The sequence below is a fragment of the Sciurus vulgaris genome, assembly GCF_902686455.1.
Source record: "Sciurus vulgaris genome assembly, chromosome: 4".
Taxonomy (NCBI): domain Eukaryota; kingdom Metazoa; phylum Chordata; class Mammalia; order Rodentia; family Sciuridae; genus Sciurus; species Sciurus vulgaris.
The window spans coordinates 32,867,906-32,894,237 of NC_136464.1; the positions used below are offsets into that span (position 1 = coordinate 32,867,906).

Here is a 26,332-nt window from a genome sequence, read left to right on the forward strand (position 1 = left end):
GCACTGGAGCGGAAACGGTGCGGCCTGTGGACACCTGTGCAGGCCAGTGCAACTGTGGGTGGTAAATGAGGACACTTAGACAAGAACGTTAAATGTCCCACTTCTGTAGAGCCAACAAACAGAACAGTTTGCTCTTTCTTCCCACTAAAGAGATGACCAGAGAAACCTGAAACCAGGATATTTGTGCAGGTAGAATTATTTCCATCCCAGGGACTGGTCTGCCCTACCTCCACGTGGCTACCAGTTTCCAGTCTCAACGAGTTCAGGGTCTGTTGCTGCCCACATTTACATGTCTTCACAAGGCTACAAGGGCAGTGGTGGCCCTGTCCACCAGGAAAGGTCATTTCTACAATTCTACTTCCCAGACCATCACTTCTGCTCATGAGACATAGCTCATAAAGATCAGTTATGCTCACTATAATCATGTGTGTATCAAAATTAGCTTTGGACAAAATTGTATGCACAGTAAGATTGCAACTGTATTAAAATATGCATTGAAAAAGACTACATAGATGGATAAAGAAACTGTGGTATATATACATAATGGAATACTACTCAGCCAAAAAAGAATAAAATTATGGCATTTGCAGGTAAATGAATGGAGTTGGAGAATATTATGCTATGTGAAATAAGCCAATCACAAAAAAACCAAAGGCCTAACGTTTTCTTTGATAAGTGGATGCTGATACATAATGGGGGAAGGAGGTAAGGGAAGAATGGAGAAACATTGGATTGTGTAGAGGGAAATGGGGGGAGGGTTGGGGAGTGGGGAGAAGGAAAGACAGAGGACTGACACAGACATCATTACCCTATGTACATGTATGGTTACACCAACGGTGTGACTACATCATGTACAACCAGAGAAATGAAAAGTTGTACTCTATTTGTGTACAATAAATCAAAATGCATTCTGTGGTCATGTATCACTAAATAGAACAAACAATGAAAAAAGAAAAAAGACTGCAAGGAAAAACTTAACACTTTCTTTTTTATGAATAATAAAAATAGCTAGATGGAATCTTAAATATTGTTTTTCTGTTCATATTCTAGGTGATTAACTTTCAGTACTCTTAAAATAGAAAATAATATGGAAAGAATAATAAGGGAATGTCACCATTTGAATCTTTGATTTTTTTTCTATTATGAGGACATACTCACAGGGGATTTTAGAAATGTTTTAAGTATGAGCCATAGAGAAACGCTGGGTTCCTCCACTGCCAGGCTTCTCTAGACATCTACTAGAGAATGGGCTTGTTAGCCTAGGAGGGAGAGAGAGCAAGAACATTTCCTAAGCTTCTGGGAAGCTTTCTGTGCTGAGATCCTTGCAGGCCTCCTGCTTGCTGGAATGTGCACTGAAAAATGTCGTGGTGATGGAAAGAGAACAAAAGGTGGTGGCTACCTGGGCAGTAGGTGGACACTGTAACCATGAAAGGCATACTACCCAAATGCTCAAACTGAGAACTTCCAGAAAAGCAAGCTTTAGCTATCTCAAGAAAATGCAATTTTTAATTCTGTAAACCATTTCAGAAGGAAGGAAAGCAGTCTGGTGTAGCTCAACAGGTTAGCATTCCTGTATGTTGTAAACACTAGGTGAAATATCCTTGATTCCTGCGTAAAAAATGCGCTCTTCCCCCTTCTCAAATGCTTGCAAACAGAATGTAGTAAGTGCTTTCTTTTCTCAACTACCTCATTGTGTAGGACCTTAGAGAAGCAGACTGAGAGAAACAAGGACAGGCCCTTGGCTCTACTGGAAGGGTGACTATCCTGTCTACGGTTGGAATAGAATGTCCTGATTCCAGATAAAAGTGGCTCGCTGTTGCTGCCTCGCCACCTTCCATCATAGGCCACTGTGGTTGGAAAAACTTTTGGCAGGAAGAATTCAGGAACTCTGCTAGGAAACCATAGAATCTCCTCCTGTGTGACCCCTGGCGCCTCCTCCTCCACCCTGGGAAGTTTCCCACAGTTCTAGAGGCTCTGGTCCCAGTGAGTGTCCCTCTCTGCCACGGAGCCTGCTAAAGCCATTTCTGGGATTCTTTTGACTACACCCTAGCTGCAAGGGAGTCTGTCCAGCTTACTTGTTTTCCCTGGACCACTAGGGAGGCCTCATCTTGTCTCAGTCTCTCCCTGGAGGTTCTTAAGTCTTACTCCATGAAAACAATGTGAGGAGGTGTGTGTGTGTAGCAGGGAGGGCTCTGTCACCTATTGGCTTTGTATATTGAGCAAATGACTTAACTTTTTGTACTTTAACTTCTTACCTATGCAGAAGAAATAAAAATAGCACCTACTTATTAGGACTGTTCTGCTTCACATTTAAAGTACTCCTGAAATGCAGTGTGGTAGTTTTGTTCTTCTCCCTCTCTTCTCTGACCATCAGGTTCTTCTTCAAGCTGTCTCCTTTCCTCTTCTCCCCATTTTCCTTCTTCTTTACTCTCCCCTACTCTTCATGAAGATTGAGCATGAATCTTCTGAATATAATTTCATAGTTCATGACATAATTAAAAAACAAGTATATTTAGTATTTTCTATGCCTCTCTTTTAAATGAAGTTCACATTCACTGAACTAAAATTAGAAGAAGGTGTTGATTATTGGCTTTGAAGCCTTCAATGGATTAACAATGGTTCCAAAAATTTTCTGCACATTAGAATCACAAGGGATTGCATAAAAATTTCCAAGCCCAGACCACATCGCAGACCCATTAGATCACAATATCTGGTGGTGGAACAAAGGCATCATGGTCTGTGCAGCTCTTCAGGTGGTTTTAGTGTGCAAACACGTTTGGGAACTACTGCACTACTTGCTTTCTGTTCATTTCACAGTGTCTCAGGTACTTCAGGACATGGATCTGAATTTTGGCTGCACCTTAGAATGACCATGAAGTTTCTAACTAATATTTCCACTCAGGTTCTGACCTGGGTGAAGCATGACATTTCTAATGTGCAGCCAGAATAAAGAGCTTTTCTACAGAAAGACAGGTGTCCTGGTAACTCTAGTGATCCAGGCAACTCAGCCCTCCAACCTGGCCCAGGGTTCTCTCAAATCAAAATGCTTTCACTTTGTGGTTTTGAAAACCCTGTCCTTGTCCCTTTCTTGTTGAAAGCTGAATGTGGAGAAAAAGATGTGATTCTGATAAGTTTTTGTCTGGTTTTGCCTTCAGTATGGGATTGTGCTGGATGCAGGCTCTTCTCACACAAGTTTGTACATCTATAGCTGGCGGGCTGAAAAGGAGAATGACACAGGGATTGTACAACAGATAGAAGAATGCAAAGTGGCCGGTAAGGTGAAGAAAAGGGAAGGGGAGATGGTGGGCCATGAGAACATGAGAGGCTATGCAAGCAGAGCAGAAGAGGAAAAGGAGTCCAAATACAGGACACCAGATGAAGAACGCAGCAGAGCTGCTATTGTTACTCTTTATCATTATAAAAATAACATGGAAGTCAGTCCCTAATGATCAAGCCCTTGAAGAATCAATAAATCTATAAATAACTGAGGGGTTGATAGTGTAGCTCAGTGCTAGAGTATCATGTTTAGTATGCATAAGGCTTTGACAACAAACACACACACACATGTGCACACACACACACACACACACACACACAGGATAGAAATAATTGAGTAATAGCAGTTCCCACACAGGACACTCCTGTGTGTTTTGTACTCCCCAAGAATTAAACTTGTGTTATTTCATTTCATCCTGTAGCCTCCCACTGAGATAGGTATTGTTTCCCATTTTTTAAAAATTAGGGCACCAAGATTGAGAGAGATCACATATCACTTGTTTAAAGTTACTTGAACTAGTAAGCAATGGAATTGATCATCTCCCAGAGGTGATGTTTCCAGGAGAGGAAATCATAATACCCAGTGGCTGCATGTCCTAAGATGTTAGTCCCATCAATACTGAGACAACAATTCCTTGTATTTCTTAAAGTTCAGATTCCTCATTTTGCTTGCTTTTAATTCAGTGCCTTCCATTTTTACAAAAGTTTTTTTTAAAAATCTAAGAGACGTCTCTCTTCTGAGGGTCATCCCATGAGTACATGAGTATTTGGCCTAACAAATGCAGTACCTTCCCCGCTCCAAAGAGAAAGAGAGGGAAACACTAAATCCTGGTTTTCTGACTCCAATCAGCTGGGAACATAGAGCTGATTTTCTCATTATTGTTAAATAAATGGGCTATTTATAACCCGTGAGTTATCTGCTTAACCTATTGAAGTGTTGGACTGGGAAAGTCACTGAGGAGACAAGGATGCTTAGGCACTGCCCATGACTCCATGGCCAGGAGCAGCTTCTGTCTTTCCAGTAGAAGTAAGTACATCTGGTGCTTCTTTTAATTTTTGCTATAAATGTCATTTTTACTTATTCTAGGAACTAATGTTGCTAATTATAACTTTGTGGCAGAAACATATAGAAGTAGCTAATAAAGAAGTACTCAAAAATCCGTATAAAAATCTGAGACAATGTTATGCAATTACATGAAACTGTGCCCTCCAGCGGCAAAATTATCAAACACCAGACACACACACTGCCAGATTTGAAATTTAAATCGTAACAATGCTAGGTCCAGTGAGTTGGCCTTTTTAGTACAGCAACTTAATATATATCACATTAGGAGATTAATATTTTTGTTGTGTTTTCCCAGCAACACCATAATTTGCTCTGACATTGTCAACGTATGTCTGATACCTTTTTGAAAAAGGTTGTCATCTTCCATATTTTTCCCTAGGTCCTGGAATCTCAAAATATTTTAAAAAAACACATTATATAAGTATAAAGCTGACAAAATGCATGGACAGGGCCAGGAAAGTGATTCCAATGTCCAAGCACCAAGAGACACCTGTTTACCTGGGAGCCGGGGAAGACATGCGATTACTCAGGTATAGCACAACAGAGAGTTCAGAGAGGCAGCACCAGAGCCCCTGAAATTATAAGAGAAAGCCACACTTCCCCAGCACTCCAAAATGCTACACATCTCCAAGTCCACACCTAAGAAAGAAAATTTCAATAAGTGAGTAAAACTCCCCAAATAATAGTATGTGTGTGGGTAAGATTTTAAACCCATTAAAAGCTTTGCATCAGGCATGGTAGTATTTGTCCATAATCTCAGCTATTCAGGAGGTTAAGGCAGGATGATTGTAAGTTTGAGACCAGATGAGGAACTTGGAGAGACCACTTTTCCAAAAAAAAAGTCTTGCCTTCAGTACACTCAAGCAGGAAGAGACACAGAAAGAGAAAGATTGATTGAGCCTGTCTGCTCTGAGATTTGAGGACTTAGAATTAGTCAACCAGTATCTGGGAGCAGGAAGACTAGAGGAGACCCACAGATGTCCCAAGACAGTCATAACGAGCTCATCTTTATTGGTCACCACTTGTTACCTATTTGCATTATTTGTTTACGTGTTCCTTCGTTGTTCATGAGTGCCTCCTTTGTCCAGAACATGCATGAAGGTGACTCAGCCCCAAGGAAATTAGTTCCATGCCGCATGATGAGCTCTTTTGAAGAAGAATGCTCAGAGCTCCTATGGGAGCACTTGTCCTGCCTAGGATGAGAGGCCCTCAGAAAGACTTGTGCAAGAAGGGACATGTGAGCTGTCACAGAGGAGGAGTTGGAGGTGAGGGAAGGTGTTACAGGCAAAGCAGACAGCACATGCTCAGGAACGCACTGTTATTCAGCACCTACTGTGTGTCAGGCACATTCTAAGAGCTGTGATAAGCAGTGAAGAGGCAGGACAAAGTCCCTGACTTGATGGAGTTGGCGTGGAGCTTTTATTCTAAGGATGTGCAAAGGCAGGGTAATAAGGGCATGTTCAGAGGTCTGTTAGCAGCTCTGCAAAGACAGGAGACAGGGTGCATGTTGTAAAATGATAGTAATAGTAAAAGCTTTTATTTATTGAGCACTTGCTGTATTCTTAGAATTGTAGTAAATTCAAAACACACCTTGTTTAATTTAATTGTCAAAACAACTGTATGAAGTAGAGGAAATGATTAACTATTATTAACCAGATAAGGAAACTGTGGCTTACAAATGTTGAGTAATTCACCCAAGGTCACAAGTCCACCTGGTAAGGGACAGAGCCAGGGTTGAGAGTGGGATTCTGAGAAGGTCTTGTGGACCACACCAAGTTTAGAGTTTATCTTGAAGACAGTGGGAAGTCACTTAAAGAAGTTACACAACTGGTGCTGCTGGCAGAGGAGATGGATTGCAGTGGAGGAAAGCAAGGTAAAGGAAGGCGGGTGGTGGCTATGGAAGTCATTCTGCTGAGAGGTTAGAGTTGGAAGGTGCATCCTCTCACCCAGAGGCTCTCAGAGTTCCTCAGTCCAGATTTCGAAAACTGCTGCATCCCAAATTCATTATGACAACCCTGGAAAACTCCTTCTTCAGGTCTCAAAGTCTCAAATAAGCCCAAGAAAAACTGATAGTATGAAGAAGGTATTTTCCAGTCTGGAAGCAGGAGAGGTTGGCTGTGTCCTGGGTGGCTTGCCACCTACTTTCTGTCACAGCCCTAATTGAAAAGCTCAAGCACAGACTAACTTGTGCAACCCACTAGGAGTCACCATAATTGCTAATATCACAAACATCAGCTCTAAGTATGGGGATGACAAAATATCCAGGTACCACCACCACAATAGTTTTAGAGCATTTGATTTTTTTGAGCCAGGGAACAGCAGAGCAAAACTGTAATTTTAGGAAGACTAACCTACTCAAGGACTGGAAAGATTTGAATTGGGTAGGAAGGAATGAAAGTGTTAGATTTGCCTCATTCCAAAGGAGGGCTCCTCTGCAAACCATGTATGGGGTTCCCTGTATTTCCATTTATTCCAGCATGTTTTGGTTTGTTTCTTTGCAGAATTGTGTGGAAACTATAGCCAAAATGGGTAGGTGTAGTTATTAAGACCAAGATGGTAACCTCACCTCTTCTTTGGTGTAGGATGGAAAGTGAACAACTGGCAGACAGGGTCATGGCTGCAGTGATAAGGAGCCTCAGCGACTACCCCTTTAACTTCCAGGGTGCCACGATCATCTCTGGCCAAGAGGAAGGTGCCTATGGCTGGATTACTATCAACTATCTGCTTGGCAATTTCATTCAGGTGATCACTTCACACCACCCATGGAAGAGGCTCCCTGGGGGTCAATGCCATTGCCCTCTCAGGCAATATTCGGGTCACTGGCCAGAGCGAATGATGGATGAATGAGTGCCATGGATTTACTCCCACATTTGTAAGGATCCCTGGAGGAACAGATATCTGTCAAGAACTTCCTTAGGGAAGTCTTCATCTTAGGGAGATATAAAGGAAAAGAAGTCTATCATTAAAAGTAAGAGGAGCTAATACTTGCTGTGTTAACACTTACCTGTGCTCAGAGAATTCATCCTCAGAACAACAGTGTGAGGTGCTAGCTACTATCATCCCCATTTTAGGGGTGTGTAGTGATGCCTGATGAGAGTAATGATTCTGCTCAAGGTCGCAGTAATAACTGACTGAGCGGGGAGTTGAACTTGAGTCTGCCTGGTCCCAGGCCCCTTGTTTGTAGCACTTGGTACATTGCTTCTATGTCACAGCAGTGTGAGCTATGTCCTCAAAGCCCTCTTTTCTTGCTATTGATCTGATGCAGACTCAGGAACCTCATTGACCTTTGCCTCACCTTTCTGCCCTGCTTCTCTGCTTTAGGAAGTCCCTGACTCTAAGAAACATGGTGAAAAGTTGGATGTCCAAACACCTTTAGCACTGGTGATTGTCCTCTCTTTCAGAAATCAAAATGGCTCAAAGAGGTCTCAGAAGGAATCAATCATAAGAAAACATTTGGCGCTTTGGACCTTGGGGGAGCCTCTACGCAAATCACTTTTGTGAATGAAAAGTACACTCTGGTGTCCCCAGAAAACTTTCTGCCATTTCGCCTGTATGGCAAGGACTACAATGTATACACACACAGCTTCTTGTGCTATGGGAAGGATCAAACACTCTGGCAGAAACTGGCCAAGGACATTCAGGCAAGTGTAACTGAATTCAGACCTGCCCTTCCCACATCTGGTCCTCCAGCCCTCACATCCTGTTATTTTCCCTTTCTAACTCTGTAATTGGACAGAAGTTGGTTATTGTACTTTCCAAACCCTTTCAGGCAGGATACCAAGCTACATCTGGTCGACCCCTATGAATTCTCTCCTCCAGACATCCCCTCCTGTGTTTGTTTACTGCACTATCTCCAAGGAAACCACTCATATTTTTTCTTAGCAATTAATTTCACCCATGAAGTGTTGGTAATAAAAGTTGCATGCTAGTGTTTCATTCAGGGATAGGTTGTTGCAATTTATAAGCAAATGGTCTTCTATGCCATTTTAAATTTCCCTTTCCTACAAAGTATAGAAAACAGTGTTGTTTGGAATGCCCTGGAGAGGAGGAGGAAAAAACACATCAGGGGAAACACAGAATTTTTATCAGTCAACACTTCAAATTTTATCCCCCTATGCTTTTTGCATTTTGAAGGCAAGAGAAGTTAACATTCCACATCATGAGAGTACCAGGCACACCCTGACAAATAAACACAGAGCAAGGTTGTCACAGCCAGCTGTTCTCTGTCTCTGCTTAAAGGACAACCAGTTCTCTGTTCTCCCCCAAGTCACCCTCTTTGATTCTCAAAACCACTATCAATAAGAAGATCATCATGGAGTTAAGTGCCGCTGGAGTGGCCCACTGAGCCTCAGAGTTCTGCTAAATTTCGCATACCCATCTTCTCCATTCCTTCTCTATGGGGTTGAGGGTTAAAAATCACTGGGCTCTACTGGTTTAAAAGACCTAATACATGTTCCAGCTCTTGGAGTTTCTGATTCTCTGCTTGGGGAGGTGGGGAGCCTCAGGCTCCAATTGTTGAAAGTCTTTGAGATTTTTCCTTGTGAATCTGTGTGATTTAAGCTTAGGAACACGAGGACGTTCCCAACTAATGACATTTTTAGGCCCAGCTTTAACTATATCAGCATCCTGTAAATAGCCCGGTACATTCATATCTGGTACCACTTCTGGTGCCTGTTGTAGAAACTGTTTTGTAAACCTATTTCCAATGATGAAAAAGTCAGGGAGGGACATAATGATGCCAGTGCTACATGCTGTCATTTTGTACTATGTCTACACAATGATGAAGTCAGACTGTGGCTTTGGTACTCGAACATTCACAAGTTTTCCTTAAAGTGCCTTTTTCCATTTAGGTGTCAAGTGATGGAATCCTCAGTGACCCATGCTTTCATAGTGGGTATGAGAAGATAGTGAATGTAAGTGACCTTTATAAGACCCCGTGCACCAAGAGATTTAAGAGGACTCTGCCATTTGATCAGTTTAAAATCCAGGGTACTGGAAACTATGAACAATGCCAGCAAAGCATTCTTGAGCTCTTCAACACCAGTTACTGCCCTTACTACCAGTGTGCCTTCAATGGCATTTTCTTGCCACCACTCCAAGGAAGTTTTGGGGTAAGTTTGTGAAATGATGAGATATATTGGTTGGGATGATTTGGGTTGAAGATTATAGAATATGTAAGTCTATAGAGATTTTAAATAATGGGGTTTCTTTTTATTTCACATAATAATGTCCTGAGATAAATCAAGGTTAGTTTTTTGGCTCAACCACATAGGGACTTGGGTTCCATTTCTCCTCCATCTTCTTGACCTTCTTGTGGTGCAAAGATAGCAGCTAGTGCTCCAAGCATGACATCAAAGCCAAAGCAGGATCGAAGTTAAGAGGTTCCTCTGGTATATATCCCTCTCCCATTATGCATATGTGCCTACAGACATCTTTTCAGATCGTGTTGGCCAGAACTTGGTGAAATGCATATATGAAAACACTCTGCAATAAAGAGAAATGTATCAATAACATGACTGGTTTAGACTAATTATTGTTTATTCCCTGGGGAATCTTTCCTGAGGATATTGATGCCTTTATCTGGATACTATTAGGATTCTATAACCAAAGAAGAAGGGGCTGGAACCCACTAGAGTCTGCTACAAGTGGCTCCCAAGTGTCTATAGAAGGAGAAGCAGCAGCTGGATGAGTTGGCTGAAAGATTTTCTTATATAGACATTTTACAAGTAGAAACTCAGGAAATCCCAAGGAAGCTTTGAAGGTACCATCATTTTGATTACACTTTGAAGAATTGGGAAATCATTTAAATCCCAAATTCCTTCTTTTCTGAATTATTCCAGAAGAAGATGAAGAAAGTGAGCAGAAGCAGAAGAGATTACATGTCATGTTCCTGGAGACCAAGTATTGTTGCAATCACAGTTTAGAAGTACACTGCAAAATTAGCTATCATTTATTAAGTGGCAGTTATGGACCAAGCACTATGTACACATTATTCATTTGAGGTACCATCCAAAGAAACAAGGGCTTTTATCTGCCTTTACTACTTCTCCCTTTCAGAAAACGGATCACCATGTGAGAAGGGAGGTTCAATTCCCCTTAAGGACCCAGCAAGGGACTTTTTTGCAAGTGTCACAGAAAGAGCTCCTGTAGACAACACAGGATCAAGAGTACTCAGACCTGACTTAACCCTGACTTCTTGTGAATTTTATGAGCTCTTCATTCTTTTGGCCTCTGGGAAAGCAGCAGGAGGTAGTGCCCCTCAAGGTTCCTGAGAAAAGTACATCACAGGACAAGCACTGGCAGAGTAACAGCTTTGGTCATTATTTGGCTCCAACCCCAAATTCCAGCAAACTAGAACCTCACTTGGACACTCCATAGCTGAGCTGCATTGATTTCCCACTGTGGGCTTTTTTGGGCCAGGGTCCTTTCTTGCCCTGAATCAAACTTCTAAAGGAGGAAGGAGGGCATCTCAAAAGGAAGGCAAGTGGCCACAGCAGCTGGAGACAGCCGAGGACCTTTGTAACTCCAGTCACTGCTAGGAAGTAAATGTGAATGAAAATGAACATACCCTTGTTAAAGAGTTGACGTTTTAATTTGTCTGAACGCTTGCCTCCTGGGAAACGTGGCCTAATTCCTGCCTTCAAGACAGAGCAAACCCTTCCTCCTTGAGGGATTTCTTGCCTTTGTGAATTTCTTGCCTTTGAATGTGATTCATGCACCCAAGTTAGGGAGAGGTAATGGCTGGAAAAGGTGGTGGGGCCTTGAGCTCCCCCTAGCGGCTTTTCTGTTTGTTTTCTTAGTCTTGTTGAGACTGTTCTCAGTCTTCTAAACCTCAATTTGGTAGTCCCCTTAGATTAGCTCATCATCTCCCTCTGAATAGCACCTTTCTTCTCTGGATACATCCCTCAGGGTCACTGTCTGGTCCTTATCCCTATTTGGAAAAATTTTTCCACTTGGGATTTTTTTTTTTTTTGGTCCTTTTTGTAATTTTGTCCCAAAGCCTAAAAATATTTTTTTGCTTGTTTTTTCCCTATAAATTAGGGACTATAGTACCTATTTCACTGGCAGTTGGTTATGAGCAATGAATATGCCGGACAAGTGGCTTTTGGGCTGGCTAATGTCTATCAACCAGTTCTTTGAGGATGGGGAGTGGATCTGTAGTATTTCCCAATTTCCAGAGTATATATATTCCCACCACAGTCTATTTCAGCCTATTCAGTTGACATCAACTACATCACAAAAATCCTGAAATTTTAATATCAGTTCACATAGTGTGTCAGAGTCAGCTCCAGCATACTACTGCAGCAAGCATTAAATAGGCCCTAGCACCATGTAGGCACTTACAAAGTTTACTTCTTTCTCCTACTGATCCTTTTTCCACACTGTCAGTTCTTCAGAAGTTCTGAGGACTGAATTTGAGCAAATTATATTCCATGCATTTATAAAGTATCAAAATGAATCCTAATGTTATGTACAACCATTATGAACCAATTAATAAATAATGAAAAGAAGAAAAAAAAAAAAAAAAAGAAGAAGTTCCCATTCCCAAGACCAGGAACTTGAAGCATAACTTTTTGAAACACAAAATCCAGTTGCATTCCCATTATTTCCAGAACCAGTTACCCTATGTGTTCTCAAGCCACACAGCACATAGCACACACGAGAGAGTTTGTGCTACAATTGCATGGGGCCCTGATGATCTAATCTTAGTCTGTAAATACAGTATTAGAAATTGTTAGTGGTCTGTCTGCCTACACTGTGGCCTTGTCGCTAGGTTGAATCCAATGTGATAAGCAAAGCAGAAACATCAACAAGAGGGAACATCTCTGGGAATTTGGGGAAATGTTTTTGAGATCATATTCTGCCATTTGTATAAACAAGAAAAGATAGAATCAAACTCAATGAGAACCTGAAATGAAAAACATTTAAAATGTATTTGTGCATGCATACACACGCACACACACACACACACACACACACATATACCAGCAGAGTTTACCACTGAGTAGTACAGGGATTGGGGTCACTAATCTCCCCTTGCAGTCCAGCTTCCAGGTGTAACTTTTTTAGAAAAAGTATTTAAGATTCTTATTAACACAGCCCCTTTGGTTAATTTATAGACAAATTTCGCTTTGTGCTAACTTTCTGATTTTTCCCTCCTTTCTGATTTTCCCCTCCACCTTATAAAAGTGGAAAGTGAGCTACATTACTAGAACATTACTATTCTACTGTTTAGACAGAAATGAAGGAAATATCAAGCTAAAAAACAAAAAGAAAAATTCTTAACTAGATCTCATACACATACTTATTTCCATTAAATTAGATAAATAATAAATATGAATACAGATTTTTTTTACAAATAATGAATCTTAAGAAACTAGCATTGGGTTTATGTTAGCTGGAATTGAAGCTTATGGCTTGTTTGCAGCAGGAATTTGCCTGGCAGAGGGTATCTTTGCTTTTCTCTGAACCAAAAATGAGCCCCAAAGGGATCAAGTGAGTGTTCCTATGTGTTGGGTGTTGAGAACAGGGTGATATCTGTGCAGCTAACTGTCTTAATTACCAGGATGCAGGCAGTTGCGACTGCACCCTCAAGAGCCAGTACAGCACAAACAGGATTGCTGGGCCCCCATGCTTATCGAGGTTGTTAAGAGATATTTGTCTGAGAAATGTGCAGCTGCCTAGAAACCTTATCTATCAAGGACAGGGGGGCCTAACTCCGACTCATCTCCTGCATAGTTCACCCCTTCCCTCCTCCCCTCTTCCTCTAGGATCGTTCAGTTCTGGTGGGACCCAATGAGAATCAAATAGATTGGCAGGACCCAACCAGAGGAGGACTAATATTTAGCTGTTCAAATGTTAACCAATTAAAAAGAGCACTGTAAAACTGTTTGCTTTTCATTATAAAAGGCCTGTTGAACAAAGGCTCAGGGCCTCTTAGCGTCACTGGTTACCGAGTGCACAGAGGACCAGGCTCGAGCTTGCTAATAAATGACTCGTTGTTGCTTGCATTGATCGTGGTCTCTGGTGGTCTTTGTGGGGGTCTCAAGCCGCTGGGCACAACATAGGGCACAGCCTAAAACTGCAATTTTCTCTTATAGGCATTTTCAGCTTTCTACTTTGTGATGGACTTTTTAAACTTGACATCAGAAAAAGTCTCTCAGGAAGAGGCGATCAGGAGAATAGGAAGCTTCTGCTCTCAGTCTTGGAAAGTGGTAAGTAACTAGAGACAGTAGCCATCATGGTTGCACTGTGCCCTCGGCAGCTTGGAGGATGTGAGTCTGCTCCTGGCCTTGTGCCGGCTTGACCAGGATCCAGAAAATGTGTCAGATGAGCCCAGATGGTAGGCTCAGGAGTAAATTTGCCAACATTCCTTGATAACTTAATATACAATGTCTTATATAAGGTCTTGTGTTTCTCACCTACTGTGAGGTCTGGCAGCAAGCGGCTGTAGGCATGGGGTTAGCAGTTCATCTATGTCTCAACCATTGCACCTGCAATTCTGTTGTCATGTCTATGTCCTCATGGACACAGGGTGGCTGCTATGGCATCTATGTTCGAGCTCAGAAGAAGGTAGGACCAGATGCAGCTGTTCCTTTTCACAGTAAAGGCCATTGCAGAAGGCCCTCAGCAGTCTTTCTCTTGTTTTATAAATTAAAAAAAAAAAAAAAAAAACAAATAACCCAAACAATAAATGGGCTAAGGAACGGAACAGGCACTTCTTCGGTGAAATATGGTCAACAAATATATGAAAAAATGTTCAACACCTCTAGCAATTAGAGAAATGAAAATTAAAAATACATTGAGAATCCATCTCACTCCAGCCAGAATGACAATTTTCAAGACTATAAGTAACAATAAATGTTGGTAAGGATGTGGGGGAAAAGGTACAAGTTGGTGCAACCACTTTGAAAAGTGTAGATTCCTTAGAAAACAAAACTTGGAATGAAACCACCTTTTGACCCAGTTATCCCACTCCTTGGCATATACCCAAAGGACTTAAAATCAACATACTACAGTGATGCAGCCATATCAATGTTTATAGCAGCACAATTAACTATAGCTAAGCTATGGAACCAACCTACGTATCCTTCAACATATGAATGGATTAAAAAAATGTGGTATAATATACACAATGGAATATTATTTAGCAAAAAAAAATGAAATTATGGTATTTGCCAGTAAATGGATGGAATTGGAGACTATCATGCTAAGTGAAATAAGCCAATCCCAAAAATCCAAAGGCAGAATGTTCTCTTTGATATGCAGATGCTAACAGACAACAAGGAGAAAGGGGAAGAATAAAAGCTCAGTGGATTAGACAAAGGGAAGGGAGGGAAGATGAGAATAGGAAAGACAGTAGAATGAATTGCACATAGCTTTCCTAAGTTTATATATGAATATACCACCAGTGAAACTTCACATCATGTACAAGAATGGGATTCTAATTAGAATAAGTCACACTCCCTGTATATATAATATGTCAAAACACATCCCACTGTCATGTATATCTAAAAATAACATATTTTAAAAAGAGAAGAAAAAAAAGAAAAAATTCCATCTATAAAAAAAATTAGGAATTGTAATGGTTAATTTGAATTGTCACCTTGATTGGGTTAAGAGATGCCAATGATTAAGAGGCTTCTGGGTGTGTCAATGAGGGTGTGTCTAGGAATGATTAGAATGAGGGATAGTGAACTAAAGTGGAGACCCTCCCTAAGTGTGGGCAGCACCTCCCAATAGGATGGAATAAACTTCCTTGTTGGAAGAACAGGAAGCAGATGCAGATGCAAGCTCAGCTCTTCTTGAATGGTTTCTTGATGGCTGCTTAGATTGTCAGAGGATATCAGACTCTCGCTTCTTCACATTTCCAAAGTGGACTTTATCAATGATTCCCCAGGTAGTTTCCAGAAGCCGTGGTCTTGAACTAGTGTAGCACTGTTGACCTTTCTTGTTCTGGGGCTTCTGCGTCTTAGACTGCACAGCTGCTGGTTTTTCCAGCTCTCCAGCTGCAGACAGCCATTGTGGACTATCCAGCTTCTGATCATGTAAGCCAATCTAATAACACGTAATATTTGTGCATGTTTACATGCTACAGTATGATAATATGATACATAGGTGCAATGTGTAATGATCAAATCAGGTAATCAGCATTTCCATTTCCTCAAATATTAATGATTTCTATGTGTTAGAAACCCTTATATTCTTTCTTTCTAGGTATTTTAAAATTTATCGTACATTAATATAATTACTGTACTATGGAACACCAGAACTAATTGCTCCTATCTGTTTTGAAGCCCCTGATTTAAGCTCTGTCCATCCTACTCCTACTATTCCCATTCTCCAGTGACCACTATTCTATTCTGTTGTTCTGTGTGATAGGTTGGTTTTTTTTTTCTTTTAATTTCCGCAATGAGTACAAACACATGGTATTTGTTTTTCTTTGCCTTGTTTATTTAGCGTGACATAATGTCTTCAAGTTTCATCCATGTTGCTATGACAGGATTTTGTTCATTTTGAGCTAATATTCCATTGTGTGTATATATACATATGTATGTATGTATGTATGTATGTATATATATATATATGTATATATATATATACATACACACACACACACACACATACCACATTTTCTTCATCCACTCATTAGCTGATTTCATTTTCTTCATCCATTCATTAGCTGATTTCATATCCTGGCTATCATGAGTAGTCCTGCAAGAAGTATGGGAGTTGTTTTAATCAGAATTTTTGTGGCTGTGACCAAAAGACCTGACAAGAACAATGTAGAGGAAGAAAAGTTTATCTGGGACTCACAGATTGAGAGGTCGCAATCTAGAGACAGCCAGTTTCACTTCTCTGGGTCCAAGGCGAGACAGAACATCATGGCAGAAGACTGTGTTGGGGGACAGCAACTGAGGATGGGACCACTAGGAAGCAGAGAGGGCAAGTTCTGCTCATCAGGGACAAAATATATGCCCCAAGGGCACACCCCATTTGCCTAGAGTAAACACCTAGTTAGTCCATTCAAGTGGATTAAGACACTGATTAAGCTAAAGCTATCATAACCCAATCATTTTACCTTTAAGCTTTCTTGCATTGTCTTACACATGAGTTTTTGGGGAACACCTCATATTTAAAGCATAAAAGGAGTACTACAGGTATCTCTTGGATGTAATAACTTCATTTCCTGTGGATATTTTCCCAGGTGTGATATTGCTGGATCATATAATAATTTGATTTTTAATTTTCTAAACACTCTCCATACTTTTTTCTATAATGAGTGTACTAACTCACACTCTCTCTAATAGTACAAAACAGTTCCCCTTTTTCTGAAAACTCACTAGTATTTATTTTTGATAATAGCCATTAAAACTGGAGTGCAAAGATATCTCACTGTGGTTTTGGTTTGCATTTCCCTGATTAGAAAATTGAGCATTTTTTAATATACACGTTGGCTATTTGTGTGTTTTCATTTAAGGATTCAGATCATTTGCCCACTTTTTAGTTTGATTATTTTGGACTTTCTGCTGTTTTAGTTCCTTGTATATTCTGCATTTTAACCCCTTGTCAGATTAATAATTTATAAATAATTCATATCATTGTTTCCTTTTTAATGTTGGTGGCTTCCTCTGCTGTGCAGGTTCTTTGAAATAATCCTATTTGTCTACTTTTACTTTTGTAACCAAGTTTTTATAGTCTATAAACTGACTTCTTCCTTTACAATTTGGGTGCTCATTTTTTTTTTTTTTTAATCTTCCATACTTGCTCTTGCTAAGTCTTCCAGTCCTACTTAGACTAATATTGGTAAAAGCGAACAACCCTGTCTTGCTCCAGATCACAGGAGGAAATGCTTTCAGTCCTTTCTGATTTAATATGATGTTGGCCATAAGTTTGTCTTAAATAACATTTATTGTGTTGGGGTTTCCTCCATACCTAATTTCCTGAGGTTTTTATCAATGAAGGGATAATGAATCTTATCGAATGCTCTTTCTGCATCTTTAGAGACTGCAGTCAAAGGATAGCGCTTACAGATATTATGTTTTTCAGGAAGGGCAAGAAATTTGGGGAAAGGCAGGGAAGGGAGGTACTTCATTTAAATATTTGGCATGGTTCTGAGCATATGATATATGTTTAAAATCTTAATTCTTTCTCTGCCCACAGTGTCCACAAGGGAATACCCATCATAAGGGTCAAGAAATAGGGGTACAAACATAATTCTGTACTGGCCAACAGATGCCCTAGCCTGTTGTCTCTAATTAAGGCAGGAAGGAGCACAGCAGACTGTAGGTATCTGGCTATATAGTCACAACAGCTAGATGGATAAGGGCAAGGAGTGGCAGGAAGCTCTTAATATCCTCATAGAGAGTGGGATGAAAAAGCAAGGACTCAACAAGATGAGAACTTTATGTGAATCGGATATGTTTAAAAAGGTTAAGAACAGAATATGGAAGGTAAGATGCTGGCACTTTCAGTAATCCTTAGCAGAATGCTTCTTCAGGTGTGTTCCAGAGCTCTATTTGTCAAACATTACTGTGCACAGGAATGACCAGAGAAGTGTATTAAAATGTAGATTCTGAGTTGGTAGTTCTGAGGTGAGGAAAAACAAGCTCTCAGAGGAGGCTAATAATGTCAGTTCAGGGTCTAAGCTGAGTGGTGAGCACTTTGGGACCTTATTTCCTTTAAATGCTTACAAAGGTTATGAGCCCAAGCCTCTGGAGCATATAGGACACTCCAATTAAACAAAGATTAATGGATTTTTTACATGCAATATTTCATACAGATATTAATATGCTATTGTGACTGCAAAACTCAAGTTTAGGGGACAGAATTATAAATTAACTCTTTCTGAACTTCCTAGATCACAGGAACTACTTTTTTTTCTATTAATATTGAACAGAACCCTATGGAGGAATAGGAAGCCTACTTAGAAGACGCTAAACTAAACATTCTTGCACCCAATGAAGGAGAACAGCCCCAATTTCAAAGTCACTGAGAGATCCTGGCCTCAGGCTCACACGGGTTGGGCCTTTCTCCTTGCTTCATCAGGTCCAGTAATAAGGAAGAGAAACATGGATAGGTGACATTGTATAGTATATCTACTTTGCTTCATTTCTAGGTAGAGACATCCTTTCCTGAAGTAGACAAGAAACAACTGAGTGAATACTGCTTTTCTGGTACCTACATCCTCTCCCTCCTTCTGCATGGTTATCATTTCACGAGCAATTCCTGGGAAAACATTTATTTCATGGGCAAGGTAATTTGGCTATGTGTTTGTTATGGCTATGTGTTGGATCCAGGGGAAGTTGGGTGTTAGCTACTAAAGAAGCTTTGGCCTTGAAAATGGAGGGAGTCAACCTGATTTGTTTTGACCTGATGTTCTGTTCTGCCATTTCACCTTTAACTCAAGCTGCCATACTGGGTCAAGTCCTGCTGGGAATATCAAACACCTATAGGCATCTCCCTAAGGAACTCCACCTCAACTTCTCAGTTGTACCTGTCTGCCCACAGAACAGTGACTAATTCTCCTAAAACAAAAAATGAGAGGATAATGTGACAGCATTTCAGGAGTCACAGTGATTGTGTGAGCTAACTTCAAAATCCCTCCCTTTCCACAAACCTGGAAAGGATGATCATGGTTTCTTGTAGGAATGGAGGCCTTGTTGGTTGATGCTTCAGTGCTGACCATTCTGAGAGCTCTGTGTGAGGAAGGGGACTGAGAGGCTGGGAATGGGGCTGTTGCTTAGAAGCCAGGCTTAGCCTAGCCTTAAGGCAACCTCACTGCTGTGCTTTGCCATAGCGCCACCTGCAGGTAATCAGGAGTAGAGAAACACTGACCTCAGCTGTGTGTAGTGCTTGGTTAAAATACCAAGAGCAGTGTTGCTGGAGGTTTTAAACACCTGTCCACTAAGGGAAAACACATTTCACCCCTCTTTAAAATACAGTGATTTCACGCAAACCAAAGCATCAAAGCAGAGGCTGTAGCAGCTCCAAAGACGCTAGTATGAATATACTCTTTTCAGTATGAACCTTGCTAATTCAAACTCAGAACTTTTCCTTAATTTAATATCCCAGACTTCCTTCCACCCCATCACAGTCTATTTGGTTTATCTGGAAACTAGTTCACATTTTTGAGTGACACACAGGACGGCTCTGATTTATATTCTTAGAACTCCACTGCATGATCTGGTGTTTCTAAAGCCTGGGTGATAACTCCTCTAACTCTAGAGCCTTCCTTGACACATGCAGTCAGATGAGGTTTCCATTTCCCACAGGGAAGTGGATGTTTTACAAATTATTAATTCCCAATATTAGTAAGGGTTTTGGGGAGAAGGGACCCATACTCTTATGACAATATGTGCTAAGTGCCTTAAAAATGGGCACATCATGGAGTCTAACTACTCCATTTTTAGGATTTAGAAATGATTGGGTGAGGTGAGTAAGACTGTGTAAGGCAGGTCGTGCGAGGGACGATGATGTGGAAACAATTCTCAAGGTATCGTTAAATGAATTATTCTACATATAATTTAACTCCACTTCTTTGTAATTAAAAAATTCTCAGATAGAACTGGAATGCTATGCCACAAAATGTGTAGCAATTTCTGAGTGGTGAAGTGTGGGTGGTTTAATTGTCTTCTTTCCTTCTACCTGTTATCTCCTGCACTTGTACTGTGGCCATGCACAGCTGATGTAATAAAAACATTTCCACAATTAATATTGAAAGATCCCCTATATTCCAATAAGTTCTGAAGTGACTGGATATTATTCCTAGGCATACAAGAGAATCAGAACATGTTTTATCATTGAATCCTTTCTCATGCTTGGTGAGGTTGATTTACTGGGATTAGTCCAGTTTTTCCCTAAGTGAATCATGTACAAGGCCTGGTTATTTGGCTTGACAAAGGTTGTAAAAGGCCAGAGACATTCATTATTTTCCCACTCTTTTGCCTGCTTCCTCTCATCTCCCCTTGTCCCTCTTCACCCCATACATTCACTTAAGCAGGAGAATAAGAATGCCAAGCTCCAAAAGTCTGTTGGAATTAAGTTCTTCCAGTCAGGAGAATTGGTCAGTCACGTATCAACGTCCTCCTTCTGAACTATGGGGCTACAGTAGTGAGGCTCCAAATCCTTTACTTCTACTTTCCCCACAACCATATTCCCAATAGAACATAAAATCAATCCATTTAGAAAATTACATGGGGTGCTGTCAATCTGTTGCTGTCCTGGATGGGGTTGGAAGTATCTCCTCGGACAATAAACAACATATTTTCTCCACTGTTGCAGATCCGGGGCGCCAACACCGGGTGGCCACTGGGCTACATGCTGAACCTGACCAACATGATCCCAGCTGAGCAGCCATTCTCTCCACCTCTCTCCCACTCCACATATATGTTCCTTATGTTCTTCTTCTCCTTGATGTTGGCCATAGCAATCATCACAGCCTTTTATATCCTTAACAATCCTTCATATGTCTGGGAAGAAATGATACAGCAGTAGCACCTGAAATCTGCTGGCTGGACTTAGAAACAAACTTCCCCCGGGAGAACTTTCCTTCAAGCAGCCGTGTACGATGTACATCCTCCTCCTTCAGTGCTTGCCAGGGTGAGTCTTGACCAGCATGATGCTTCCTTGGCTTTTGCTGAGGCATTTCCTTGGCAGCTAATCACCACCCTCTGCCTTGAGAACTTCCCGACAGATGCCATCTTTTGTGAGTCTTTCCCATCCACCCCATTCCTCCTTTGTACTCTGTGCTTGTGCAGGTCTTTAAGACCTGCCACCTTTCATGATTTGTGCTTTATGAAAGAACAATATTGACTTTGGAAGAACTGAGAGTCCTGAGTCCTGTGCTGGGCAGTGGAGTGGCTAAAAGAAGACTCTCAGGAACTGGTTCAGTCCTAGTTTTTAAGGATCCCTCTCTCCCCGCTGCTTCCCAATCATTAAGAAAGCCATACAGTGCCTTTGGGAAGAGCAGACATTTATCCCATTCTCAGTCTGCCCCTTGGCCAGGTGAATTTTCTAAAGTAGGCAAATATGTGCTGAGACCAAAGAGTTTTTCAAGGGAATCTGTGTGCCCACGCAGTTAATAAAATTCTCAATCCCCAATCCACTTGACATAGGGATGTGAATTTGTCACATATTCCTGGATGATGTCAAATGCTATCAAGGGGAATGCTCACACGAGAGATTTTTAAAAAGCAGATGTACATATAGGCATTCATGTATCAAGGCAAACTATGAGGTAGTGTACACATGCTAGGAAGAAAAATGCAGTTACAACTCAGGGTCGTGAAAGTGCACCCTCCAATGCATCTTTGGAGTTTTGTGCTCACTATGTTAAAATACATATAGCATAAGGTTCACCATCTTAACACTCAGCTCAGTGCAGTTCGGTGGCATTCAGAACATTTACAATGTTGTGCAATTACCACCACTATTAGTTAAATAACATTTCATCACCAAGAAGTTACAGAGGCAAGACCATCCCTGGGTGGACTCAAACCACACACCCCTCAGCCAGCAGCTCAATGTGTTAACCAACTGCACCACAAAGAGGACTGCTGGAACGTTAAAGGTAGGCCAAATGTTATTGTCTAGAGGTCTCATTTTGAGATAGGGTGGTATCAGAATGGAGTGGCATGCTTTTGCCCTGTCAAAGTATTTACATATCAAAACGTACCAGGAACCCAGCAGAAAGTGTTGTTACCACCTGTCTCCCAAATTTGGGCTTCATGTACTTATTCCATGGAATATTTCGTGAAAGAAGTAGCTATGGGCCTTATCGTGGAGACATGAAGAGACCCCGTGCCTCCTTCCTTTAAGGATTGTTGAGTGGGACTGAGTGGTGATGTCTTATTCTCACCTATTACCAAACTAACTGCCCATCTCTGGATTGGGGACTGACTGTTGAGCTGATGCAGGAAGAAAGGCTCTCCCAGAAACAAGAAGCCAACTGTCCCTAAATCTTTTGAATAACTGGGACGTTTTTATAACAAGCAAATATAAATTTAATAAAGCTGTGGACAGGAACCTTTCTTTTCTGTCACTCACAATTAAAGTTACTGAACCTTGATTAGGAATCAGGGACCCAACTGGAACAAGTTCAAACTCTTTCCAGTGGCAGTTGCCTCTATTATCATGGCTGCTATTGACTGAATTTCTGGTGTACTGTGTTCTGTGCCCAAAGGCACATTTCTCATTTCATTCTCACAGCGACCCAAAGAAGGTAGGTATTGCCTGTCCTAATGCCCACGGTGGCGCTTAAGCTCAAACTCACATCTACTGCCCAGGTCTATTGCTTTTTCTTCTCTAAATACTTACCCTCAGCGAGTTAGAATTAGAATTTACAAGTTTCCTTCAGACAACACAAATCTTATTCCGTTTCTATTTTGTTGCCAAAAATGAAACAAAACACCTCTTAGGTATTTGATAGCCAAATTCCACTTGTACAAGTAAAATCAGGGAGATAATCTGACAATTATAGCAGGTACAATCTAATCTTAATTCTATTCGAGGAAAGGTTTGTTTATTTTTTTGTTGTTATTGTTGTTTTTGAGGTAGATCCAAGATTTGCTGTGGGCCATTCTGGGTGGCTCTGACCAAATAAATGGATTTCTTTCAACTAATTTTAATATTGGATTGGCCACTGGTTATAATTGATTACTATTTTTCTCTGGACTTTCACCCAGGATTCAAAACTTGGTTCTATTAAACCTGCTGCTTTATAATGTGAGAATTTTTTTCTATGAACCCACAGTGGAATGAAATAAGCACAAGCGGTTTCCTATGTAGAGAAAACAATGAAGCTACTTAATTAGGCTGTGTGTGTGTGTATTTCAGAGGAGTCAGGGGGAGGGGGCCATGCGAAATGTTCCAACTATTATAATTCTTAAATTGGTAATAAATATGCTGAGTATATACATAACCAGGGGTTACCAAGTTGGCCAGTGTATGACTAACAATACACTTAAGAGATAAAAAGACAGTTAATGCCAGGCCTCATGTTGCATGCCTCTCATCTGTGTGGCTCAGGAGGCTGAGGCAGGAGGATTTTGAGTTCAAGGCCAGCCTTAGCAACTTAGTGAGGCCCTAAGCAACTTAGCAAGACCCTGACTCTAAATAAAATATGAAAAAAGGGCTGGGGAGGTTTCTCAGTAGATAAGTACCCCTGGATTCAATCCTTGGCACCAAATTAATTAATTAATTAAAAGTCGGGTAATAAACCCTCATCTTTCTATAGTTGTGGTTACACAGCTATAGGTGCTATACCGTTCTTACTATTATATTTATTATATGCAAAGGTTTTATTATTATTAAATGAGCTTTTCAGATCTTAACTGAGAATTTTACTTTATTCCTAATGTTTCTCTGCTATCCTATGAACACAGAGATGCATGTTATTTGGTCTACCATGCCTGATGAGTAATCTTGGGAAAATTTCACCTGGATTTAAAGATAACACGAGATAATTCACAATGCTTGCATTCCTCAAAATGCAATATGAATGTCAAAATAAAAATCAGTTTTTTAATAGCTCACAGAACAGCTTTCACATTATAGGCAAATTACTATTAAAATTTATTCCCATTTGCTCTCAATAAGCTGAATTTCACCCAGATTGGTCTGGCCCCTCTGATTCAAATTTTGGTATATTTTATCTTGCTAGAGCATGCTAGTTGCTCATAATTAGCTAAACTCACTAACCATATGATTCTTTCAGTTGGCATTAGCTTTGATTTTTCATCACAACCTCACAGTTTTCATGTTTAGGGGTCTGCAAGTCAGCTGAGAAGCTCTACTCCCGTTGGTGAGTCTGGATCAGGCCCGTCACGTGTATCTCTTATTTTCCTTGCCCAGTGGCTTCTTGGGACACATTCCCATGATGAATGTAGAGGCTCATGAGAGTGAAAGAGTGAAACTAGGATGTCTCTTAAGGCCTCAGCCAGGACAGACCCATTGTCACTTCCTCTACATCCCATTGACAAAATCAAGCCATTTGACCAAGCTCATTGTCAGCAAGTCAGAGAAATGCTTGGAGGAATGGCAAAGTGGTGCAGCAAAGGACTGGATGATTAATTCTACACAGGAAAGGAGTGAGGCATTGGGTGCGATGATTCAATATGCCAGTGTCTCCTTTACTGAAATGTAGAGGTGGTTTCCTGTAAATTAGAAACTACTGGACTTGTGTAGGAATAGGCTCCTGCAAAAACCAGTACTTCCCTGTCCGCTTCAGTCTGCAGCTTCTTTCTGCAGCCTTCATCAGGATGCTCTCACAACTTTGGAGTTTTGGAATTAGACTTATCTTCTCAGCTGGTAGATTGCCTAAGAGACCATGTGTCTATTTATTTTTCTTACTTCACATGACAATATATGGCTAATTATCCAATTTTATTTGCACTTGAGACTAACATAACTGAACACAGGGTTTGTTCACAGGCATAACTGGTAAGTCATTCCAGATTGTTTGTGGGATGAAGGCATTGCCATAGCTTTTGCATTTCTCGAAGTAGAGAAATTAATTTTCAAATTTAAATGCCACGATAATGGCATCACTCTCATCAGCACCGGAGTTGACTTTTGGTTTGTATATCCCTTTTGTATGTATGTTGAATAGCATGCACAGCACCAGAGACCATGGATGTGGCAATGGCAAGTGAGATATATTCATCTAATAAACCTCACCCTTATAGTGAAGTTCTATGAAGGGAGGGGAGGGGAGTCTTGGGAGCTAGGCAGGGGAGGGGGTATATTTGGGATGTTTTAAACTGAACTCTACCTTTACCCCCAATCCTGATCCTCCCCCTATATTTTATTAATGCCATCACTGCCTCATCTACCAAGCTGTCAGCTCTCCGAAGTGCACATCCATTTCACTCTTCTGATTTTCCTTGTGTTCCAGCAAGCTGCACTCATTCTTCCCCAATGCTATTCAAGTTGTCATCTCAACTTGGAATACCCTTGTCCCACTATACCTTCAAAGCTCAGCTCTAATTCCACTCCTTTCACAAAGCCTTCTCCAAACCTCCAAGTGAGAATGCTTCCTTGTGCTACCACAACTCTGCCCTTGAGCCTCTGTTACAGAACTCGGACCATTCTGTCCAGCATCTGGATTATGTTCCTTGGAGCAACATGTGTCACCTATTTCTTTTGGAAAAGTAAGAGTCAGGACTTACAATAATAGCCCTAGCAAACCTCCCTACCCACTACCAGGCCAACTCCAAACCATCTGTTCCTGATAGGCTGCTCAGTATCACTGTGTCTGCCTCACTGCCTTCATTTATGTTATCTCTTGACATGACCATCTCTCCCCTCCAGTCCTTAAGGACCAACTCAACTTTGGATTCCTCAATGAAGTTTTCTTTGATTTTTCTAGCAACATGGAGATTCTCCTGCTTAGAATGTGCAGCACCTGATTGTACTTTTTATTAAGGTAGAATTTTAAAAATAAGAATGAACCTTAAAAGACCATGCTAACCAAAGTTTAATGTGTATGCAAATCACCCAGGGGTTTTGTTGAAATAAAAACTGATATCATTAATTAATTTCAATTGATTAATAATGATTGGGGTCGAGGGTGAGAGCCAAGGTCCCACATTTCAAACAATGCTCATACTGTTGTCCGTGGACCAGACATTGGGTATCAAAGACAGAGACCACTTTACCATTCCAGGGAGTTTCTTTCACTGCCTCTCAGACATGTGGTCATCTGTACCTCACTACTGTCCTTCATAAGCAGCTTTTCCCACAATGGGCCAGCTTAAGGGCTCCTTGTAAAGCTCACCCCTCTTCCCCAACAGTCCAAGTGTTTCAGGTTTCCTGTGCCCCAGGAGATTCTTCCCTGCTTTGCCCTGTGCCCTGGTGAACCCACTGCCTTAGGCTGTGCCTTAGTGACAACCTGGTGTCCCTCATGGAATTTCTCCCAGCTCTCTTGGGCTGATCCCTTCAGTGTCTTACACCCTGCTCCCTGCCATTCATCCTTGGAGGCCGATGACA

At 41.0% G+C, this 26,332-nt stretch overlaps 1 protein-coding gene across 2 annotated transcripts; it reads left to right on the forward strand.

The window, feature by feature from the left end:
* The first annotated feature begins 1,521 nt into the window (after nucleotides 1-1,521).
* Nucleotides 1,522-21,628, forward strand: LOC306658771 (ectonucleoside triphosphate diphosphohydrolase 1-like). 2 transcript variants are annotated; one of them, XM_079136054.1, is made up of 9 exons: nucleotides 1,522-1,983; nucleotides 3,156-3,273; nucleotides 4,722-4,872; nucleotides 6,925-7,084; nucleotides 7,744-7,983; nucleotides 9,193-9,453; nucleotides 13,444-13,561; nucleotides 18,466-18,599; nucleotides 20,627-21,628. In XM_079136054.1, exons 3-9 carry the CDS (start codon nucleotides 4,784-4,786, stop codon nucleotides 20,837-20,839), a joined length of 1,215 nt encoding a protein of 404 aa, XP_078992180.1. In that variant the 5' UTR covers nucleotides 1,522-1,983; nucleotides 3,156-3,273; nucleotides 4,722-4,783; the 3' UTR covers nucleotides 20,840-21,628. The 2 variants fall into 2 exon arrangements, with proteins under 2 accessions (XP_078992180.1, XP_078992179.1); XM_079136053.1 differs by lacking the exon at nucleotides 1,522-1,983 and adding an exon at nucleotides 2,529-2,825.
* Nucleotides 21,629-26,332: the final 4,704 nt, after the last annotated feature.